The sequence below is a fragment of the Orycteropus afer genome, unplaced genomic scaffold (genome assembly GCF_000298275.1).
Source record: "Orycteropus afer afer isolate SDZICR_OR568_19922 unplaced genomic scaffold, OryAfe1.0 scaffold00040, whole genome shotgun sequence".
Classification (NCBI taxonomy): Eukaryota; Metazoa; Chordata; class Mammalia; order Tubulidentata; family Orycteropodidae; genus Orycteropus; species Orycteropus afer.
The window spans coordinates 4,429,670-4,448,836 of record NW_006921627.1 but is presented as its reverse complement, the minus strand read 5'-3'; the positions used below and the strand labels follow the sequence as shown (position 1 = coordinate 4,448,836).

At 36.3% G+C, this 19,167-nt stretch overlaps 1 protein-coding gene across 1 annotated transcript in view; it reads left to right on the top strand.

Annotated features, from left to right (window-relative positions):
- The first annotated feature begins 10,349 nt into the window (after positions 1-10,349).
- ERC1 (ELKS/RAB6-interacting/CAST family member 1) overlaps positions 10,350-19,167 on the top strand; it is a 715,223-nt gene continuing 706,405 nt past the window's right edge. Inside the window, exon 1 of the mRNA XM_007937035.1 lies at positions 10,350-11,018. Coding sequence (XP_007935226.1) covers positions 10,350-11,018 — 669 coding nt within the window. The remainder of the gene's footprint in view (positions 11,019-19,167) is intronic.

Below are 19,167 nucleotides of genomic sequence, written 5' to 3'. Positions count from 1 at the left end.
GGTTGTTTTCCTTTGTTTTATATATGTGGTGGATGATGTTGATTGTTTTTCTAATGTTGAACCATCCTTGCATACCTGATATGAACTCCACTGGGTCATAATGAATGATTTTCTTGATATGTTGTTGGAGTCTATTGGCTAGAATTTTGTCGAAGATTTTTGCATCTATATTCATGAGGGATATTGGTCTGTAGTTTTCCGTTTGAGTGATATCTTTTCCTGGTTTTAGTATCAAGGTTATGCTTGCTTCATAAAATGAGTTAGGGAGGATTCTGTCCTTTTCTGTGTTTTGGAATAGTTTGAGTAGGAATGGTGTCAGTGCTCTGAATGTTTGGTAGAATTCTCTGGTGAAACCATCCGGGCCAGGACTTTTTTCGTTGGTAATTTTTTTTATCACCTGTTCAATTTATTATTTTGTTACGGGTTTTTGCCATAACATTTCCATCTCAGTCTGTGTTAGGTTAGGTAAGTGGTGTGTTCTAGAAATCTGTGCATTTCTTCCAGATTTTCAAATTTGTTGGAGTACAGTTCTTCATAGTATACTGATATTATCCTTTTGATTTCAGTTGGTTGTCTTGTAATGTCACCTGTTTCATTTCTTATTCATGTTATTTGTATTCTCTCCCTCTTTTCCTTTGTTAAATTTGCCAGTGATTAGTCAATTTTATTAATCTTTTCAAAAAACCAACTTCTGGTCTTGTTGATTTTTTTCTATTGCCTTTCTATTTTCTGTTTCATTGATTTCTGCTCGAATTTTGATTATTTCTTCTGGTGACTGTAGGCTTTTCTTGTTGTTCTTTTTCTAATTGTTGGAGATGTTGTTTTAAAGTGTTGATTTTAGCTCTTTCTTCTTTTTTGATGTGTGCATTTATTGCTATAAATTGGCTTCTGATCAGTGTTTTTACTGTGTCGCTAAGATTTTGGTATGTTGTGTTTTCATTCTCATTTGATGCAAGACATTTTGAATTCAAATTTTTATTCTTCTCTTACCCAGTCTTTCTTAAGGAGGGTGTTGTTCAGTTTCTATGTGTTTATTACTCTTTTTTGTTGATCTTCCTATTGTTGATTCCTAATTTGATAGCATTGTGATCTGAGAAGATGCTTTGCAGTATTTCAGTGTTTTTAAATTTATGAAGGCTTGCTTTATGGTCTAACATATGGTCTCTCATGGAAAATGTTCCATGTGCACTGGAAAAGAATGTATATTGTGCTGGTGTTGGTTGAAGTTCTCTGTAGATGTCTATAATGTCAAGTTGGTGGATTGTATTGTTTACCTCTTCTACATCTTTGTTGAATTTCTTTCCAGTTTTTCTGTTATTGATAGCGGTGTATTAAAGTTTCTTACTGTGACTGTGGTGTCATCTATTGCCATTTCAGCTCTTTTAAAGTCTGATTTATGTATTTTGGGGCTATTTCATTGGGTCCATAGATATTTATTATGGTTATATCTTCATGTTCAACTGATCCTTTAATCATTATATAATGTCCTTCCTTGTCCCGTATGGTGTTTTTTGTCTTAAAGTCAATTTGATCAGAAATTAATACTGCCACTTCTCCTCTTTTACAGTGGCCATTTGCTTGATATATCTTTCTCCAACCTTTGATTTTTAGTCTATTTTTGTCTTTATCTCTAAGGTATGTCACTTGTAGGCAACATATTGATGGGTGATTCAGGCTCTTCTTGGTGATTGTTTATCGTAGGCTCATTGGTGGAGAAGGAGGTGGTGACTCTCAGTAAGTGAAGCTGCAGGAGGTGTGGGTATAGTTGTGTTATATGGGATTTGTTGCTGTTTCTCACTCAGTAAGGCAAAAATAACAATTGAATAATCATCAAAAAAGTAAAAGCAAATAGACAAAAACACACCCTGTAATCAGAAAGGGAGAGAGTAACCAAAAAAGAGAAAAGGGAAAAAAACAAAAACAAAACAAAAGAAAAAACACTGTAATATCTGGGGAGAGGCCAATAAGAGAAAAAAAGGTAGAGAAGGAGAGTAAGGAAGAAAAAAAATGGGACAAATGGAAAAAGGAACAAGGAACGGGGTCCAGTACAAGAAAGAAAGAAAGAAAAAATTGGTACCAGGAACAGGGAAAAGAAAAAAAGGCTGAAAACTAGAACCTGGAAAGAGAGAATAAATAATGGTAATAAAAGGACAAAAGTTAAAATAATAATAGTAGTAATTTTAAAATAGACAAAAGCAAACAAACTAAAAAAAAAGAGAAAAAAAAATTTGGACAAGGCAGGGCAGGGCAACCCAGGCTCTGTCTGAGCACACAGACTAGGATGGAATTCCTACTAGCCTAGAAGGTGGGTGGGAGTGAGGGATGGCCACACCTCCATTCACCAAGAGGGTGTGAGATATAAGAGTAAGATGGGGAATGTCGCACCTTTCCAGTAGTCTGTATGTCTGGAATGTGCTTTCTGATTCCCAGCAAAAGGAACATATTCTTAAGTCCCTGGAACCTGGGAGAATGCTGTTGCTTTAAATATCCAAAATGGTCAATCTGCTTGTGAACACTCACAATGGCTGCACCCTCCGGACAGGGAAAAGCCCACAGCTCAGCCCGCCTTCCTTTTTGCTGCTTCCCCATCCGCAGCCGCCAGACCAGTCCTCTGTGTATTCCCTGGCTAGCAGGGCTGATTTTTAGGTTAATTCTTAGGTCCTACCACCACTAGGCAATATCCAATATCAGGGTCGCTGCCAGACTGCAGCTCTGTTTGTCTCCTTTTTTGGTGTTTTCATGGAAATTCTTCTGCTAGTTGGAGTTTAGTCCACTTCTGTATCCTTCCCTTCAAAGCTCAGGGGTCCAGGATTATCTTCTTATCGGTGTTAATTTGTTCCCCTTTTCTTTGTTGAAGAGACTCTGTGCAGTCTTTCTGCCTATTCCACCATCTTACCGGAACTCCTAACTTCTGATTTCTTGACTTCTGCTTCCATGAGTGTCGATTGTGGATCCAGGTAATATGAAATCTTTGACAACATCAGTCTTTTCCCTGTTTAGTGTGATGCTGCTTATTGGTCTAGTTGTGAGGATTTTCATTTTCTTTATGTTGAGGTGTAATCCATACTGTAGACTGTAGTCTTTGATCTTCATCAGTAAGTACTTCAAGTCATCTTCACTTTCAGCAAGCATAGTTGTCTCATCTGCATATCACAGTTTGGCAGTGAGTTTACCTCCTATCCTGATGCCACATTCTTCTTTTTATAGTCCAGCTTCTTGGATTATTTGCTCAGCATACAGATTGAATAAGTACGGTGAAAGGGCACATCCTTGATGCACTCCTTTCCTGATTTTAAACCATGCAGTATCCCCTTGTTTGTTCAAATGACAGCCTCCTGGTTTGTGTACAGGTTCCTCATGAGCACAATTAAATATTCTGGAATTTCCATTCTTCTCAATGTTATCCATAATTTGTTATGATCTACACAATCAAATGCTTTGTGTAGTCAATGAAACTCAAGTAAACATCTTTCTGGTATTTGCTTTGAGCCAAGATCCATTTGACATCAGCAATGATATCCCACATTCCACGTCCTCCACTGAATCCAGCTTGCATTTCTGGAAGTTCCCTGTCAATATGGTACTGCGACCATTTTTGAATTATCTTCAGCAAAATTTTACTTGCGTATGATATTAATAATATTATTGTCTGATAATTTCCACATTCTGTTGGATCACCTTTCTTTGAAATGGGTACAAATATGGATCTGTTCTAGTCAGTTGGCCAGGTAGCTATTCTCCAAATTTCTTGGCATAGATGAGTAAGTGCCTCTAGGGTAGTATCTGTTTGTTGAAACATCTCAGTGGGTATTCCGTCAATTCCTGGAGTCTTGTTCTTTGCCAGTTCCTTCAGTGCAGCTTTGAATTCTTCCTACAGTACCATTGTTTTTTAATCTTATGCCACTTCCTGAAATAGATGGACATCAACCAATTAATTCTTTCTTGGTCCAGTGACATTGTGTATTCCTTCCATCTTCTTTTGATGCTTCTTGCATCATTCAGTATTTTACCCATAGAAGTTTTCACTATTGCAACTCGAGGCTTGAATATTTTCTTCAGTTCTTTCAGATTGAGAAATGCCAAATATGTTCCTCCCTTTTAGTTTTCTAATTCCATGCCTTTGTAGATTTCATTGTAATAAATGACTTTGTCTTCTTGAGCTGCTCTTTGAAATCTTCTTTTCAACTCTTTTATCTTGTCATTTCTTCCATTTATTTTAGCTGCTTTCCATTGAAGAACAAGATTAGAGTCTGTTCATAGAAGTAAAAATTTCTTTTTGTGGTTAGTCTGGAGTGTAAAGTACGTAACAAGTAATAATCTACACAAAATGAATTCTATTCCAAGTTTAAAGAAGGATACGAGATTTTTCTTCTTTTTAAAATTAATCTGAATATTGCTTATAATAAGTGTATCATTCATTATCTAGAATTCTTTGAGTGATAACAAAAGCTTATATACTTCAGAGTCTCTCCTGATACTCATTTTGTTCCTTTCTTCCTTTCTTGTCTTTTTAATGACCTTAGATAAATCAGGAATTGATGAAAAATAAGGCTCCAGGAATTGATGTAATATCCATTAAGATGTTTCCATAAATGACCACCCCCAATGTAATGATGAATGTGATGAACATTTTCATCACCCCCAATAGTTTCCTCTTGTCTTTTTATGATTCATGCCCCTTCCTCCTTGACTCAGGCAACCATTGACTTACTTTCTGTCATTGTAGTGTGATTCTTGAATTTTGTGTAAATGGAATCATACTGTATGTACTTTATTGGTCAAATTGTTCTAACTGCAAGAATTATTTTGTAGTTGTGTGTCATATAATTTTTTGGGGGGAGGATATTATTTTAAGGGAAAAAAAGAAATACAAACTATCTTCCCTGAAGCTCATGAGATTAAAAAGCTAATATGAAGGCTTCAGACAGTAGTGAATTTCCTTCCCATGCCATAAAAGTGACTATAATTCCGATAGTAACAAAGACTCCACATGCAGATGCCATTTTGGATCTGAAAGTCACTTGAACATTAAAGTGCACGTGCTAATGCTGAAAATTTAATGTGAACCAACTTGGATCTCAGCCTATTGAATGACTTGTATTAAATATAGTTACTTGACTACATGAAAATAAGGTCTGCACAAAAGCACAGATGGATTTTTTTTTAATGTGAAATTTTAAAGTTCTGATAGCATGATTTCTCTGAATTATTACTGCTTATATTGTTAGTTTTATTTGCTTTCTCTTTTCTCTTACCATCTTTTTTTTTTAAATTGTGATTTGGGTGAAAATTGACAGAGCAAATTCACTTTCCATACAGCAGTTCACATACACTTTGTCTCATAACATTGACTGCAATTCACCACAATGCAACATCTCCCCTTCCACTTCCCCTCATAGTTACCTCTTCCCTGTGTCCATCCCTCCATGCACTCCTGCCCCCTCAGCTGTCTCCCTGTGCATAAGCAGTCCTTCTTTGTTCTATGCTTGTTCTTTCCAGGGAGTATATCAACCTCAGGTAAATGTTCAACTCATATGCCTGTCTTTTGTTTGGCTGGAAGCCACAGGTGTGGGTTCAATTCCAGACCTGAAGGGCAGTTAGGGGCCATAGTCTCAGTGGTTCCACCTGGTCCCCCCCCCCCCCCATTTTCCAAATGATTTTAAGTTTTGTTCCACATTGTTCTGTGGAATGTAATATGTTAATCTATGCAGGATTTCCTCCATAGATCCCCCTCCTAGTGGTTGACAGTGGTAGCCGGGCACCATCTAGTTTTTCTGGTCTCATATTCATATTGACTGCAGATCACGTGGTGTACCAGTCATTAGGGCTAATTGTTTCCACGAATCTTTAGTTTTCTTGATTCTTCTTTGCTCTGGATGAGGAAAGACCCGTTGTTACATCTAGATGGCTGGTTGCAAGCTTTTAAGATCCCAGTCGCTACTCACTGAAGTAGGAGGTTGAACAGTGTTTTGTGTAGTATGTTATGCCAATTGAGCCTGATGTCCCCTGAGACTATGGTCCTGATCCCACACATTCAACTACTTGCTCCCTCTGGTCCTACCATCTTTTTAAAAAGGCTTCTGTTTAACAGAAACATAAATGTGATTATTTACATCTTACAACTGGACAAAACCTAAAATATGCCCTTAAGTTTCAAACTCAAACCAAACTCACTTCTATTGAGTTGACTCTTGACTCATAGCAACCCCAGTTGGGTTACCAGGGCTGTTAATATTTATGGAAGCAGACTGCCTCATCGTTCTTCTGTGGAGTGGCTGGTGGGTTTGAACCATAGACCTTTTTGTTAGTAGCCAAATGTCTTAACCACTCCATCACCAGAGCTCCTTTAGAGTACTATATCAGCAGGACATGCTGTTTTAAAATTGTGGAAGTCCGTAATATCCCGTGGACAGTTGAGATGTTAACATTATCAGATGGTGTATAGTATATAGCATAGTAGTTAAGAGCCTCCAAACCCAGTTCTCTCTAGTCGGACCTGACTCATAGTGACCCCTCCTTGGGTTTCCGAGGCCATATAACTATGGAAGTAGATTGCCCAAACTTCCTTCAGAGAAGTGGCTGGTAGATATGAACCACCAGCCTTCTGGTTAGCAGTCAAATACCTTAGGCACTGTGCCACCAGAGCTTCCAGGACTCTAAAATCAGAGTCTCATTGAAAACTTGACCATATCAACTTAATATCTGGGTTAACTTTAGATTAATCAGTTAATCCCCTGTAAACCTTAATTTCTTTATCTGCAAAATGGAGATAATGTCAGTACCTGTGTTATAGGGAGCTTGTAAATATTAAAACTCTCAGCAAAATGACTAGTATATAATAAACACTCACTAAATAATAGCTTTTGTTATCAGTGGAGGGATTCTAGATAATGACTGATACACATATTTTAAGCAATATTCCGATTAATTAAAAAAAGAAAAAACCATATATCCCTCTTTACTCTTGAAATAGAATTCATTTTGAGTTGATTATTACTTGTTATATACTTGTCATTCCAGAGTAATCACACTCACAGCAACAACAAAAAAACCCACCAAACTCACCGCTGGCAAGTTGGATCCGACTCATAGTGACCCCACCTTGGGTGTCTGAGGCAGTATCACTACAGAAGTACATTGCCTAATCTTCGTTGCGAGGAGTGGCTGGTGGGTTTGAACCTCCAGCCTTTTGGTTAGCAGTCACATGCCTTAGGCACTATGCTACCAGAGCTCCTAGAGTAATCATGAAAAGAAATTTTTACTTTCATGAACTAGGTTAGTCCTGAAAAGGAATTTTCTAACATTATTGAAAGAATATTGCAATGACCAGACTTGGTGTACCATTGCTGTTTCTGAGATGGGAGAGAATTGGATTCTTACCTTAAAGATTTGGGTATTGTTACCTGAGGTTCTGTTCTCTGGTTCATTATTATAGACGTGAGATTGCCAGTATGCTCACATTTTGGAAGACGTTTAGCCTGTTTGAGTTTGACCAGGGTCTATAGTGATTTCAGCATCTTATTTTTGAGCATGTGATTTACTTGAACATTTTCAATAAATATGTATAAGGATTAATTCTACATTAACGATTAGATTTTTGAAAAATATGATTTAATATGATGAAGCCTGTTGTTACTTGAAGGAGCTCTGGTGGTGCAGTGCGTAAGGCGTGTGACTGCTAACCAGAAGGTTGGTGTTCAAACCCACCAGCCGCTCTGCAGAAGGAAGACAGGGCAACCTACTTCCGTAAAGATTTACTGTCTTGGAAACCCAATGAGGGTTGCTGTGAGTCCAAACTGACTTGGTGGCAGTGGGTTTGGTTTTTTTTTGCAGTTACTTGACCTAAGCTAGTTCTTTGGTAAAATGTTGTTAGGAAATCATAGAGATTTAGAACTATATTTTATCAATGATAGAAACTTGGAAAGTAGATAGCTATGGTGTGCATTTTTAAAATTTAAATTGTAGACTATAAATACATTGACCTTTTTTTAAAAAAATTTAAGCTTTATGGGTAAAGCTCAAGGCTCCAGTAACATTTTTCTTACAACATAAATTCCCTTCCCCTCTAACCAGTGCTGTTTCAGATTTGGCATTCCCATGTAGCAATTCTTTACAGATTTTTATGCATATGTTAGGAATATTTTCCACCTCATTTTTTATTTATTTTTTAACTTTGCTTATGGTATTTTTTGGTATAATCTCATTTTGACGTAATAAAACATACCAATATTTTTATTTATGGTTTTTGCTTTTTATTTTTATTTAAGAAAATCTGCTCTAACTTGAGTTCACAAGGATATTCTCCTAATTTTTCTTCTAGTACTTTTAGTAGCTTTTAGATTTTAATGTACATGGAATTTATTTCTGTATACTTTGTTAGGGAGCTCTGGTAGCATAGTGGCTAAGGCACTTGACTGCTCACCAGATGGCTGGTGGTTCAAACCCATCAGCCACTCCTCGGAAGGAAGGTTGGGCAATCCTACTTCCGTAGTGATACTGCCTCGGAAGCCCAAGGAGGGGTCGCTATGAGTCAGGGCTGACTCGACGGCACATAACAACAACAACAACAACAACATACTTTGTTAAGTAGAGATATAATTTATTTTTTTCTCAATAGTACCACTTATTCAAACCTCACTTATTGAATGGTGTGTCCTTTCTCCACTGGTTTTAAATATTACTTGTAGTATATGCTAAATTCCCATATGTAATTTAGACTGTATTCCTGGGCCAGTACCATACAGTTTTAATTACTGTAGTTTTACAAGGCTACAGTTTCTTAGGAGACACCCTGAGGATCAGATGTGTTTTTAGAACCCAGGTTTTTCCCCTACTGAATTTTATGTAGTATCCTATAATCATACACAATAAGTTTTCTCAGTGAAATATATGAATAATTTACTGGCATCCAGTCGGATCCGACTCATGGCAACCCCTCCTTGGGTTTCTGAGGCAGTATCACTACGATAGTAGATTGCCCAACCTTCCTTCTGAGGAGTGGCTGGAAGGTTTGAATCTCCAGCCTTCTGGTTAGCAAATGCCTTAGGCACTACACCACCAGAGTTCCCATTTACTAAACTAGGTACACAGAAACAATGAGTAGCCTTATACCAGTTCAACTCAAGTTTTGTTCTGACTTAAAAAGGGAAAAAACAAAACACTTATTTTCAGAGCTTTTTGGACTTTTTACATTACAAATGATGATTATAAACCTGCAGTTTATCTTGCTGTTGGAGCAAGTTGTCTTTTTTTGTTCTATTTCAGATTGTTTTGGTTATTCATGTACCTTTACTCTTCCATTTGAATTTTAGAGTTGGTTTGTTCAGTTATGTGAAGAAGTTTATAGATATTTTCTCTGAGATTATACTAAGTAGTTGGGGAGAGAACTGATACCTTTACAGTGTTGGTCTTTTTGTCCATGAACATGGATAACCTTCTTTTGTTTAAGGGAAACTTTCATGCGTTTCAGTGAAGCTTTATAGTTTTTTTTTTTAAAGCTTGCACGTTTTTTAAAATTTAAGTCAAAGTGTTTTAATGGTTTTGTGGGTATTGTGAAATAGATTTTTTTTTTTTAAATTGCATTTTCTAATTGTTATTACTGCTGTACAGGAAAGTATTGATATTTTTATATTGATATTGTTTCTGGTCAATGTGTGGTGAGTTTTATTTTCACTTCTAATTACTTGTCAGCTGATTTTGGGTTTTCCAGTTAGAAAATCATATATGCACAAAGATTGAGTTTTATCTCTTCCGTGCCACCTTTTAAGGAGCTCTGGTGCTGCAGTGTCTAAGGCATTTGACTGCTAACCAGAAGGTTGGTGGTTCAAACCTACCAGCCACTCTGCAGAAGGAAGATGGGGCAGTCTACTTCTGTGAAGATCTACTGCCTTGGAAACTCAGTGGGTGTCGCTGTGAGTCAGAATCAACTCAGTGGCAGTGGGTTTGGATTTTTTGGTTTTGCCATATACCTCTGGTTTCTTTTTCTTCCCCAGTTGTGTAGTATGTTTTCAGTATTCATTTTGGAGACTCTAAAGTATATTTTACAATAGTGTTTTTTGTACATAAATTGTGCTGTAATCAAATATTGAATGCATGAGGAAATAAATCATAAAAGGGGGAGATTATTTTCAGGTGGGGGTAATTAGAAGAGAAATATTTATTACTGGAGTATTTAATGTGTAATCTTTTCATTACAGATATGGTGTAAGATATTTCTTCAAGATTGGACAGCTGGGACCTGTTATTTTTGACTAGCCTTAAGCTGATAATAGCCATAGAGAAACCTCACGGAATTCCATTTTGTTTTTCTGCTTTACACCTTTCCTGGCACCTAAGTTCACCTTGCAACCATGTATGGAAGTGCTCGATCAGTTGGGAAGGTGGAACCAAGCAACCAGAGCCCTGGGCGTTCACCTAGGCTTCCACGTTCCCCTCGCTTGGGTCATCGCCGAACCAATAGTACAGGAGGGAGTTCTGGAAGCAGTGTTGGAGGAGGCAGTGGGAAAACCCTTTCAATGGAGAATATTCAATCCTTAAATGCTGCCTATGCTACATCTGGCCCTATGTACCTAAGTGATCATGAAAATGTGGGTTCAGAAACACCTAAAAGCACCATGACACTTGGCCGTTCTGGGGGACGTCTGCCTTATGGTGTTAGGATGACAGCTATGGGCAGTAGCCCCAATATAGCTAGCAGTGGGGTTGCTAGTGACACTATAGCATTTGGAGAGCATCACCTCCCTCCTGTGAGTATGGCATCCACTGTACCTCACTCTCTTCGTCAGGCAAGAGATAACACAATCATGGATCTGCAGACACAGCTGAAGGAAGTATTAAGGGAAAATGATCTCTTGAGGAAAGATGTGGAAGTTAAGGAGAGCAAATTGAGCTCTTCAATGAATAGCATCAAGACCTTCTGGAGCCCAGAGCTGAAGAAAGAACGAGCACTGAGAAAAGATGAAGCTTCCAAAATCACCATTTGGAAGGAACAGTATAGAGTTGTGCAGGAGGAAAACCAGGTTAGTTATATATGTATGTTTACCTTTATTGGCTGAATTCATGTATATAAATGAAATGAGTCATTGTTTTTCTTTTCTTAATTAAATTTTCCCCTTCTTAGTTCCTTTTTCCTATTTATTACAGTATTTTCTGTTTTCCATTTTTTCAGTCTTTTCCAGATTTCGTGTCACTCCTTGTGCTCTGTATATGTATATATATATTTTTCTATTTGCTTTGTCAGCTTGTTCCCCATTCTAGCTCATTCCTTTCTTTCCCCTGGCTTCTTTTCTTCTTTCTGTCTTTCCTCTCAGCCTATTTTGTCTTTCTCAGTTCTTGTAAGAATATAAGTTTTCCACACACCCTGACGTCTATTACTAAAATTACTTATATGTAAGGTGATGCATTAAGATTTGCTATAGTAAATGTCAGAAAAGTCTATTTTTTTAAAACAAACTATTGAAAGGCAAATTAATCTTTTCTACATAGAAAGGAAATTATTTTAAAAGTTTCATATTGATGATGTAAATATTTATTATGTACCAACAATATAGTATCTTTCTATTGACATTTATGTAGGTATGATATCATGGAAGATGCTCATGTAACTATTTCATTCTGGTTCTTTAATTCTTCAAATTTTAGGTGGAGGAATGGCAGCCTGGTTGCATCTAGAAAAATAAACGAATTGACAGGGTCATATTCAGTGACATATTTTATGATTCCAAAGATGTGAATAAATCGGTCCAAGCTTCAGCAGTTGAAATCTTAAAGCAATTTCTGTAAAAGACTTCTACAACATTTCTTAAATTTATGAACTTGAATTATTTGCTTCCTTAGAGAAACTCTCTCATACTCTTCAAGGAGAGTTTTAAAGCAGGTAGTTCACTATTGGCATTATACTTTACTTTTGGGTTAGGCTAATAAGAATTATGAAGAAACTAATAAACTTACCTAGAAGTCTGCAATATTTTTTCAATTTAAAATTTTATTTTTTATATAATTTTGTGGATGAGAATATACACAGCAAGTCAGACACCAATTCAGCATTTTCTGTGTGTATCATTTAGTGACATTGGTGACATTCTTTAAGTTGTGTAGCTGTTCTTACCCACTGCAGTGTTCCTGAATGGTGCTAGAAATAAAGAAGCAATTAGAAATAGTCTCTGTATTGGGTGAGGTAAATCTCATTTAAATTCTGTGTTGATTGTTCTACCATTCTTTTACACATACTCAGTTTAGTTATTCATCTCTACTGTCTTGGTTACATGAAGCCTTTTTTGGTTACATTAAGTTTTATATGTTAAGACTCCAGACTTACTTTTTTTTCAGCAATAAAAATAGCTTCCTTTTTCTTATCATAAAAATAATATAAAAATACATAGATAGGAAGGTAAAATTTACCCCTATCCTTCCATGTACCGATAAGTTTGTTGTTCCACTGTTAGCATTTTGATATTTTTGTATACACTCATACAAATTTTACATGAGTGGGATATGATAGGTGTCATGATGTGACCTCATTTTTTTAGCCAACATTTCTACTGTAAAGTTCCATCAAACATATTTAAGTCATTATGTTTAACACCAATATATAATTCTTAAGGAGCTCTGGTGGTGCTGTGCCTAAGGTATTTGACTGCTAACTAGAAGGTTGGTAGTTCAGACCCACCAGATACTCTGTGGAAGGAAGAGGGCATTCTACTTCTGTAAAGATTTACTGCCATGAAAACCCAGTGGGGGGTTGCTGGGAGTCAGAATCCACTTGATGACAGTGGAGTTTGGTTTGGCTTATGTATAATTCTAATATGTCTGTACTAGTTTATTTAACTAATATCAGAGTTAAAAAATCTTTGAATTTATTTGATAGTACAATGCAAATTAAAAATGAAACCTTGGATTCATTTGAATAAATAATTTCAAAATATTTATAAATTTTGATACTTTTTCTCAGATACATTGTAACATCAAGCTGCTTTTTAACCAGCGATTAATTTTTCATTACACAAAACTGGAATGTTTTATTAATGTACTTTAATGTCTAACTCTCTTAGAGAACCAGACTTTTTAAGGAAGAGAAAATGCCCTTTTGAAAAATAATTCTTTAGAAGTTCTGTGATTTTAAGTCTTAAGGTTTTAAAAATGTAAAAAGAAAGAGAAGAGCTAAAATAGACCCGAGTGACAGATCTTAGAATTAAAAAGATTTTAAATGATGGCTTAGGTCCATCTGTATCAACAAATATGTTTGCTTAAAATACAGATTTCCAGATCTTGCTTCGTATTTACTGAATTAAACTATCTGGAGACAGGCTGGGAACCTGTATTTTAAACAAGTTTCTCTGGTGTTCTGATAATAAATCATATTTGGAATCTTTAGAATTTAAACCTATTGCCATTTTGTTGATTCTGACTCATAGCGACCCTATATAACAGGGTAGAACTGCCCCATAGGGTTTTCAAGGGTGTAGTCTTTAGGGAAGCAGACTGTCCCATCTTTCATCCATGGAATGGCTAGTGGGTTCAGCCTGCTGACTGTTTGGTTAGCAGCCAAGTGCTTAACCACTGTGCCACCTTACTCTTTAGAATTTAAACTTGTCTGTTGTCCATCTTTCAAAGAGAACTTGATGTGGTTCTTTCTGTAGAACCATTTTTAAGCTGAGTTGCATAAGATGGGAAAAAGAACAAGGGACCATTCACTCAGTGATTCATTCTTTCCCCTGTCAGTTACACCTCAGGAATGTGACATATTCCTATTTATAATGATCATTAACTCTGACAGTGGCCTTTAGTAGAGAGGATATATGTAGAGAAAAGGAGTATTTCAAATATCATATATATTTAAACAAAAATGATTTTGCTGTCTCCCCACCTTGTGAATCACTAGTGCACAAACTAAAATAGTCAAATGATTTATGACAACAAAATTGGGAAATGTTTTTCTTTTTTTTTTTTTGTCTTTAATTTTTATTGTGATTTGGATGAAAGCTTACAAAGCAAATTCATTTTCCATACACATTTTGTTCATACACATTTTGTGTCATGACATAGACCTCAATTCCTCACAGCTCTCATCCCATTTCTTCCCTGTAGTTACCTCTTCTCTGTGTCCTTGTTTCCTATGCATTCCTGCCGCCTGAGCTATCTCCCCATGCAAATACTGCCATTCTGTTCTTCCATGACTTATTGTTTTAAGTGTGTCTACCCGATGTAAATATTTGCCTCATATGCCTGTATATTGTTTGGCCAGAAGCCACAGAAGTGAGTTCAGTTCCAGACCTGAATAGTATCTAGGGGCTGTAGTCTTGGGGGTCTCATCAGCCTCTCTCAGACCAGTAAACCTGGTCTTTTTTTATAATTTTGAGTTTTGTTCCACATTGTTCTCCCACTCTATCTGGGATCTTCTGCACTCCTCCCTTTCCAAGTGGTTGACATTGGTGGCCTGGTACCATCTAGTTCTTCTGTCTCATGGTCATATAGGCTGAGGTTCACGTGGTCCACTTGTCCCTTGGACTAATTGTTTCCATGTGTTGTTGGTTTTCTTCATTCTTCTTTGCTCTGGCTGAGGGAGAGATGTCCATTGTTACATCTTGATGGCCGCTTGCAGGGTATTTTATTTATTTTTTTTAATTGTGATTTAGGTGAAGGAAATGTTTTTCTTCAGTTGACATTTTAGGTTGTCAGGAAGTGGAGTACAACATGAAAAATACACCATTCTTAAATATTAAAAAAAAATGTAAGTTTTTATAGTTGAGATAATGAGTATCAGGAGAGAAAAAAATGAATTTGCTTTCATTAGTCTTGTGGTCAAGTATCAGTGTGGTATAGGTTTTAGAAACCTGATCGGTATATGTGTTCCTAGAGTAGGTATTGGGTCTTTAACCTTTGTAAAAATGAGGTGGGTAAATTTGGTGTATCCACTGGGAGTACATCAGTGCATAAATAGGAGGTTCTTTGGATGTATTTGGACAATTAAACATCATAGTGCATCATAGTTGGGTATTATCCAACCTCAAAGGTACTTTTAATAACATTTAGAATTTACTTCCATTTACCATGGAAGTGGATGAGACATAATTTATTGAAAGAAATATTGTAGAAAAATTACATGTGAATAAACACCTCCCTTTAAAGTAGCTTTCTTTTTTTAAAAAAAACAAAAAGCTCTGCCTTTCATAAATAGACTGTGTATATTATTATTATTATTTTCTTCTATTTTAAAATGCCTCACACTGCTTTTGTTACTGAACTTTCAAATACGGTGATTGGAGAGACTGGATTAATACATATTTTACTAGGGAAAGCTTTTTCTTTTTCTTGTTCTAAATTGAGGATAAAGAAGGTTTTTAAAAATGTATATTTGCTTGATGAAGAATAAAAATCTCACTGTGAGCTTGGTTAATTTATAGAGCTTAATAAAATAGATATTAATCACTTTAAATAAGTGATTTGGTAGAAGTTGAATTGGCCTCCAGTGTACCTTGCTGGTGATGCTGAGAGTATGTCCATCAGTAAGATGGTTATTATTATCAGGTGACTCACAAATGCTCATTTTAATGAGGAAAAAAGTTGGCATACTTTGTTTTGAAATAGGTCTGGTGACATAGTGCCTAAGGCACTTGACTGCTAAACAGAAAGCTGGTCGTTCAGACCCACCAGTCACTCCTTGAAAGGAAGACTGGCCAATCTATTTCCATAGAGGTAGCGCCTTGAAAATCCAAGGAGAGGTTGCAATGAGTCAGATGACTCCATGGCAGAGAGTATGGTTTTTACACTTTAAAAGCCATGGGGTGGGTGGGTGGGTGGCGTGCTCAATTTCCTTTCTAATTATGCAGCTACATTGAAAAGTAACACACTTAAATCTTCTGAAGAGACTGTAGGAGGCACTCAGCACTTCATCCAGTGGAAGTCAAACAGTCCAGAGGATGACGATGCCAAAAAAACCATGTGTGCTGAAGAAGGGCAAACACTGCCTTATCTAGATTCCACCCCTTGCCCTAATTAAACACCAGTTCTGGCAGGAACTTTTCTTCCTGCACCCACTATAATTACTACACAATCCTAAAATTGTGTAACTTTGGTCCAAAAAACGAAGGGTGCAATTTTAAAGTAAAGTGAAACACTGCAATGAGATACAGAGACTAAGAATGCTAATTAATAGATTATAGTCAGCCAGCAGTGTGCTCTAATTAAACTCTGCATTCATTATTCCCTCCACAGCCCTCAGAGGTTGGACATCTACTTTATAAAGAAGATTGGTTTAATAGGATTTACAGTAATTAAACACATTTCCCCATTTCAGTTTGAGATTGGGGATTTAGGTTCATTCTAAATGTTGAATGTTATTGGACCTCAGAGATCTTGGTCTATAGTCCTATCAAATGTAAAAACACATTTGCTTAGAATTGCCTGATGTGTATGGTTTATTATCATGGAGTCCTTTGAGAAGGTTGTTTCTAAAATACCCAGCTACTTTAATGTCTCACACTGCTTTTGTTACTGTACTTTCAAATACTGAGGATGGGAGAGATTGATTAATACATGTTTTACCAGAGAAGACTTTCTTTTTTCAAATTGAGGATAAAGAAGGTTTTTAATGTATATTTGCTTGATGAAGAATAAAAATCTTGCTGTGAGCTTGGTTGAATTTATAGAGCTTAGACTTTTGACGATTTTAATTTTTATTCTAATCAGCAGGTGACAGATAGTGCCATACTTCTCTCTTGATTATGCCTTCTAATAACTCTCGCTATTGAACTTAGTGGGAAGTTTATTTAAAATAATTATTTTCAGGTCCTTCATTGGAATTCTGTGTGATCACAGTACATTCTGTTTAATGTTAACGGGTGGCAAGCGAATTAAAATTTTGACTTTCTTTTTGGGTCTGATTTTATTCAGGATTCTGAATGTTGTATTCTGCTTTGTATTTCTTTGAGATAAAGAGAATTTTAAGTTTGAAAATGCAAAAAAATAAATTTAGCCTGTGTAAACCTTTGTTTTGTCATTTGTCATCACTGTTTGGAGACTGTTGACAATAAATGTTGGTATAATTTTAGCTTCCACTTTGATCGACCACATGGTAAATGCCGTTGTTGTTGTTGTTATTGTTTGGGACCGAGTTGACTGCAACTCATAGCAACCCTGTGTACAACAGAATGAAACATTGCCTGGTCCTGCGGCAGCCTCACAATCCTTCCTATTCCTGAGCCCATTGTTGTAGCCACTGTGTCAATCCATCTCGCTGAAGGTCTTTCCCTTTTTCGCTGACCCTCCACTTTACCAAGCATGATATCCTTCTCCAGAGAATGGTCCCTTCTGACCAAAGTAGGTGAGATGAAGTCTTGCTGTTCTCACTTCCAAGGAGCATTCTGGCTGTACTTCTTGTGGAACAGATTTGTTAGTTCTTTGGCAATGTCATTATTATTTGAATTTAAATAAGCTTTTTCATGAGGTTGCTTATCATTTCACTGTTGTTTAAAATATGAGATCTGTGGCCTGGACTGTTTGTTTAATATTTCTTTCTGATAATTTTGTTTTTACATAGAGATGAATTATGAATGAATATCGAGAATACTATGCATAAATTGATATTTCAGTCAATTCTGCAGATAGACTTAATCTTTTTTAGTGTTCTAGAAATGGAATGTGTTAAAGGCATTATGTAGAGTCCCTTGAGAAAATTAAACAAAAATGTAAAAGATGTTTTCTTTTTAAAAATATTTTACTGAATTTTTGATGAAATTTTACACAGCAAATTAGGTGCCATTTAATTATTTCTACAGATACTGTTCACTGACATTGGTTACACTTTCCACATTGTGTCACCATTCTCATTATTACTGTTCTGGTTGTTTCTTTTCCATTATTCTTGCTTCTCTGTCCCTTCTGACTTTCTCATGTGTGCTTCAGAGTAAATGTTGATTGTTTGGTCTCAAATTAATGACTGTGTTTTTGTTTTAATATAAAAGGAACACGGTACTCCCAGGTTTACTGTTTATTTTATGAGCACCTTATTTAGTTGAAAGGTCAGTTCTGGGAGTAGTTTCAGTTCAAAGTTTAAAGGATATATCAGGATGACAGTCTCTGGGCTTTCCTAGGTCTCTGCGAGTTCCATAAATTTGACCTTTTTTAAAAAAGTATTTTGAGTTTTGTTCTAGGATTTTGTTCGTTCTTTCTGGGATCATCTATTTTAGCCTGGTCAGAGTGATTGGTAGTGGTAGCCGGGTCCATTTAATTCTTCTGGTCTCTGGATAGGTGAGGCTGTAGTTCATGTAGGCAGTTAGTCCTGAAGACTGATCTCTTCTTTGAGTCTTTGGTTTCCATCTTTTCTCTTTTGGTCCAGACAAGTGGTGGTATCTTGCATGGCTGCTTAGAAGCTTTTAAGACCCCAGACATTACTTACCAAATTAGGATGTAGAACATACAATTTATAGACTATAAAGTTGTGCCTGTTGACTAAGATATCCCATAAGACTGTGGTCCCAAGTTTTCAAATCCAGTAAACCCACCTGTGAGGTGTTTGGTTATGTCTGGAAGGTAGAGAGATACTTCTTTTGAGAAGTTTATGATCATTTTGAGAAGCAAAATGTGTGCATATATGGCTTATAGGCATTTAAGCTAACCATCATTGCCTCTTGTCATATATGGACATATGTAAGTAGGTATGGGAATCTGACTTCTTGTAGAGTTGGGAAGTTTGCTTACCTGGAATGTAGTGGAGTATTATGAAAAGATGATTCAGTGAATCAGATGAAAACATTGAACAAGTATCTGACAGGGCTTATTTGTGAGGCAGTAATGGCAGAATTTGCCAGAGAATTGCAATCAGTCTTTCTGTCTCTGTTTTTCTCTTTTGATTCCACAGTGTAGACTCCAGTGTGTGATTTAATCTGAATGAAATAGAATTATTTTTAGGGTTTTGCTAATTTACAGTAAATATACAGATAGCAGTTTTAATATCTTTGGGAGACCTACTTTTTATTCTCTTATACAAAAGAAACCAGAAGATAGATTCAGTTTTTAATTACTTTAATCTTGATCAAGGAGGAGGTCATCATTCTGTTTTTCTTTTTAAAATTGTACCACCCCTGGAACTTGACATCCTATACAGAATAGGATTTGACATATTTGCCCCTAGAATATCTATTTGCCCAGAAAAAGATCAGACAAGCCTAG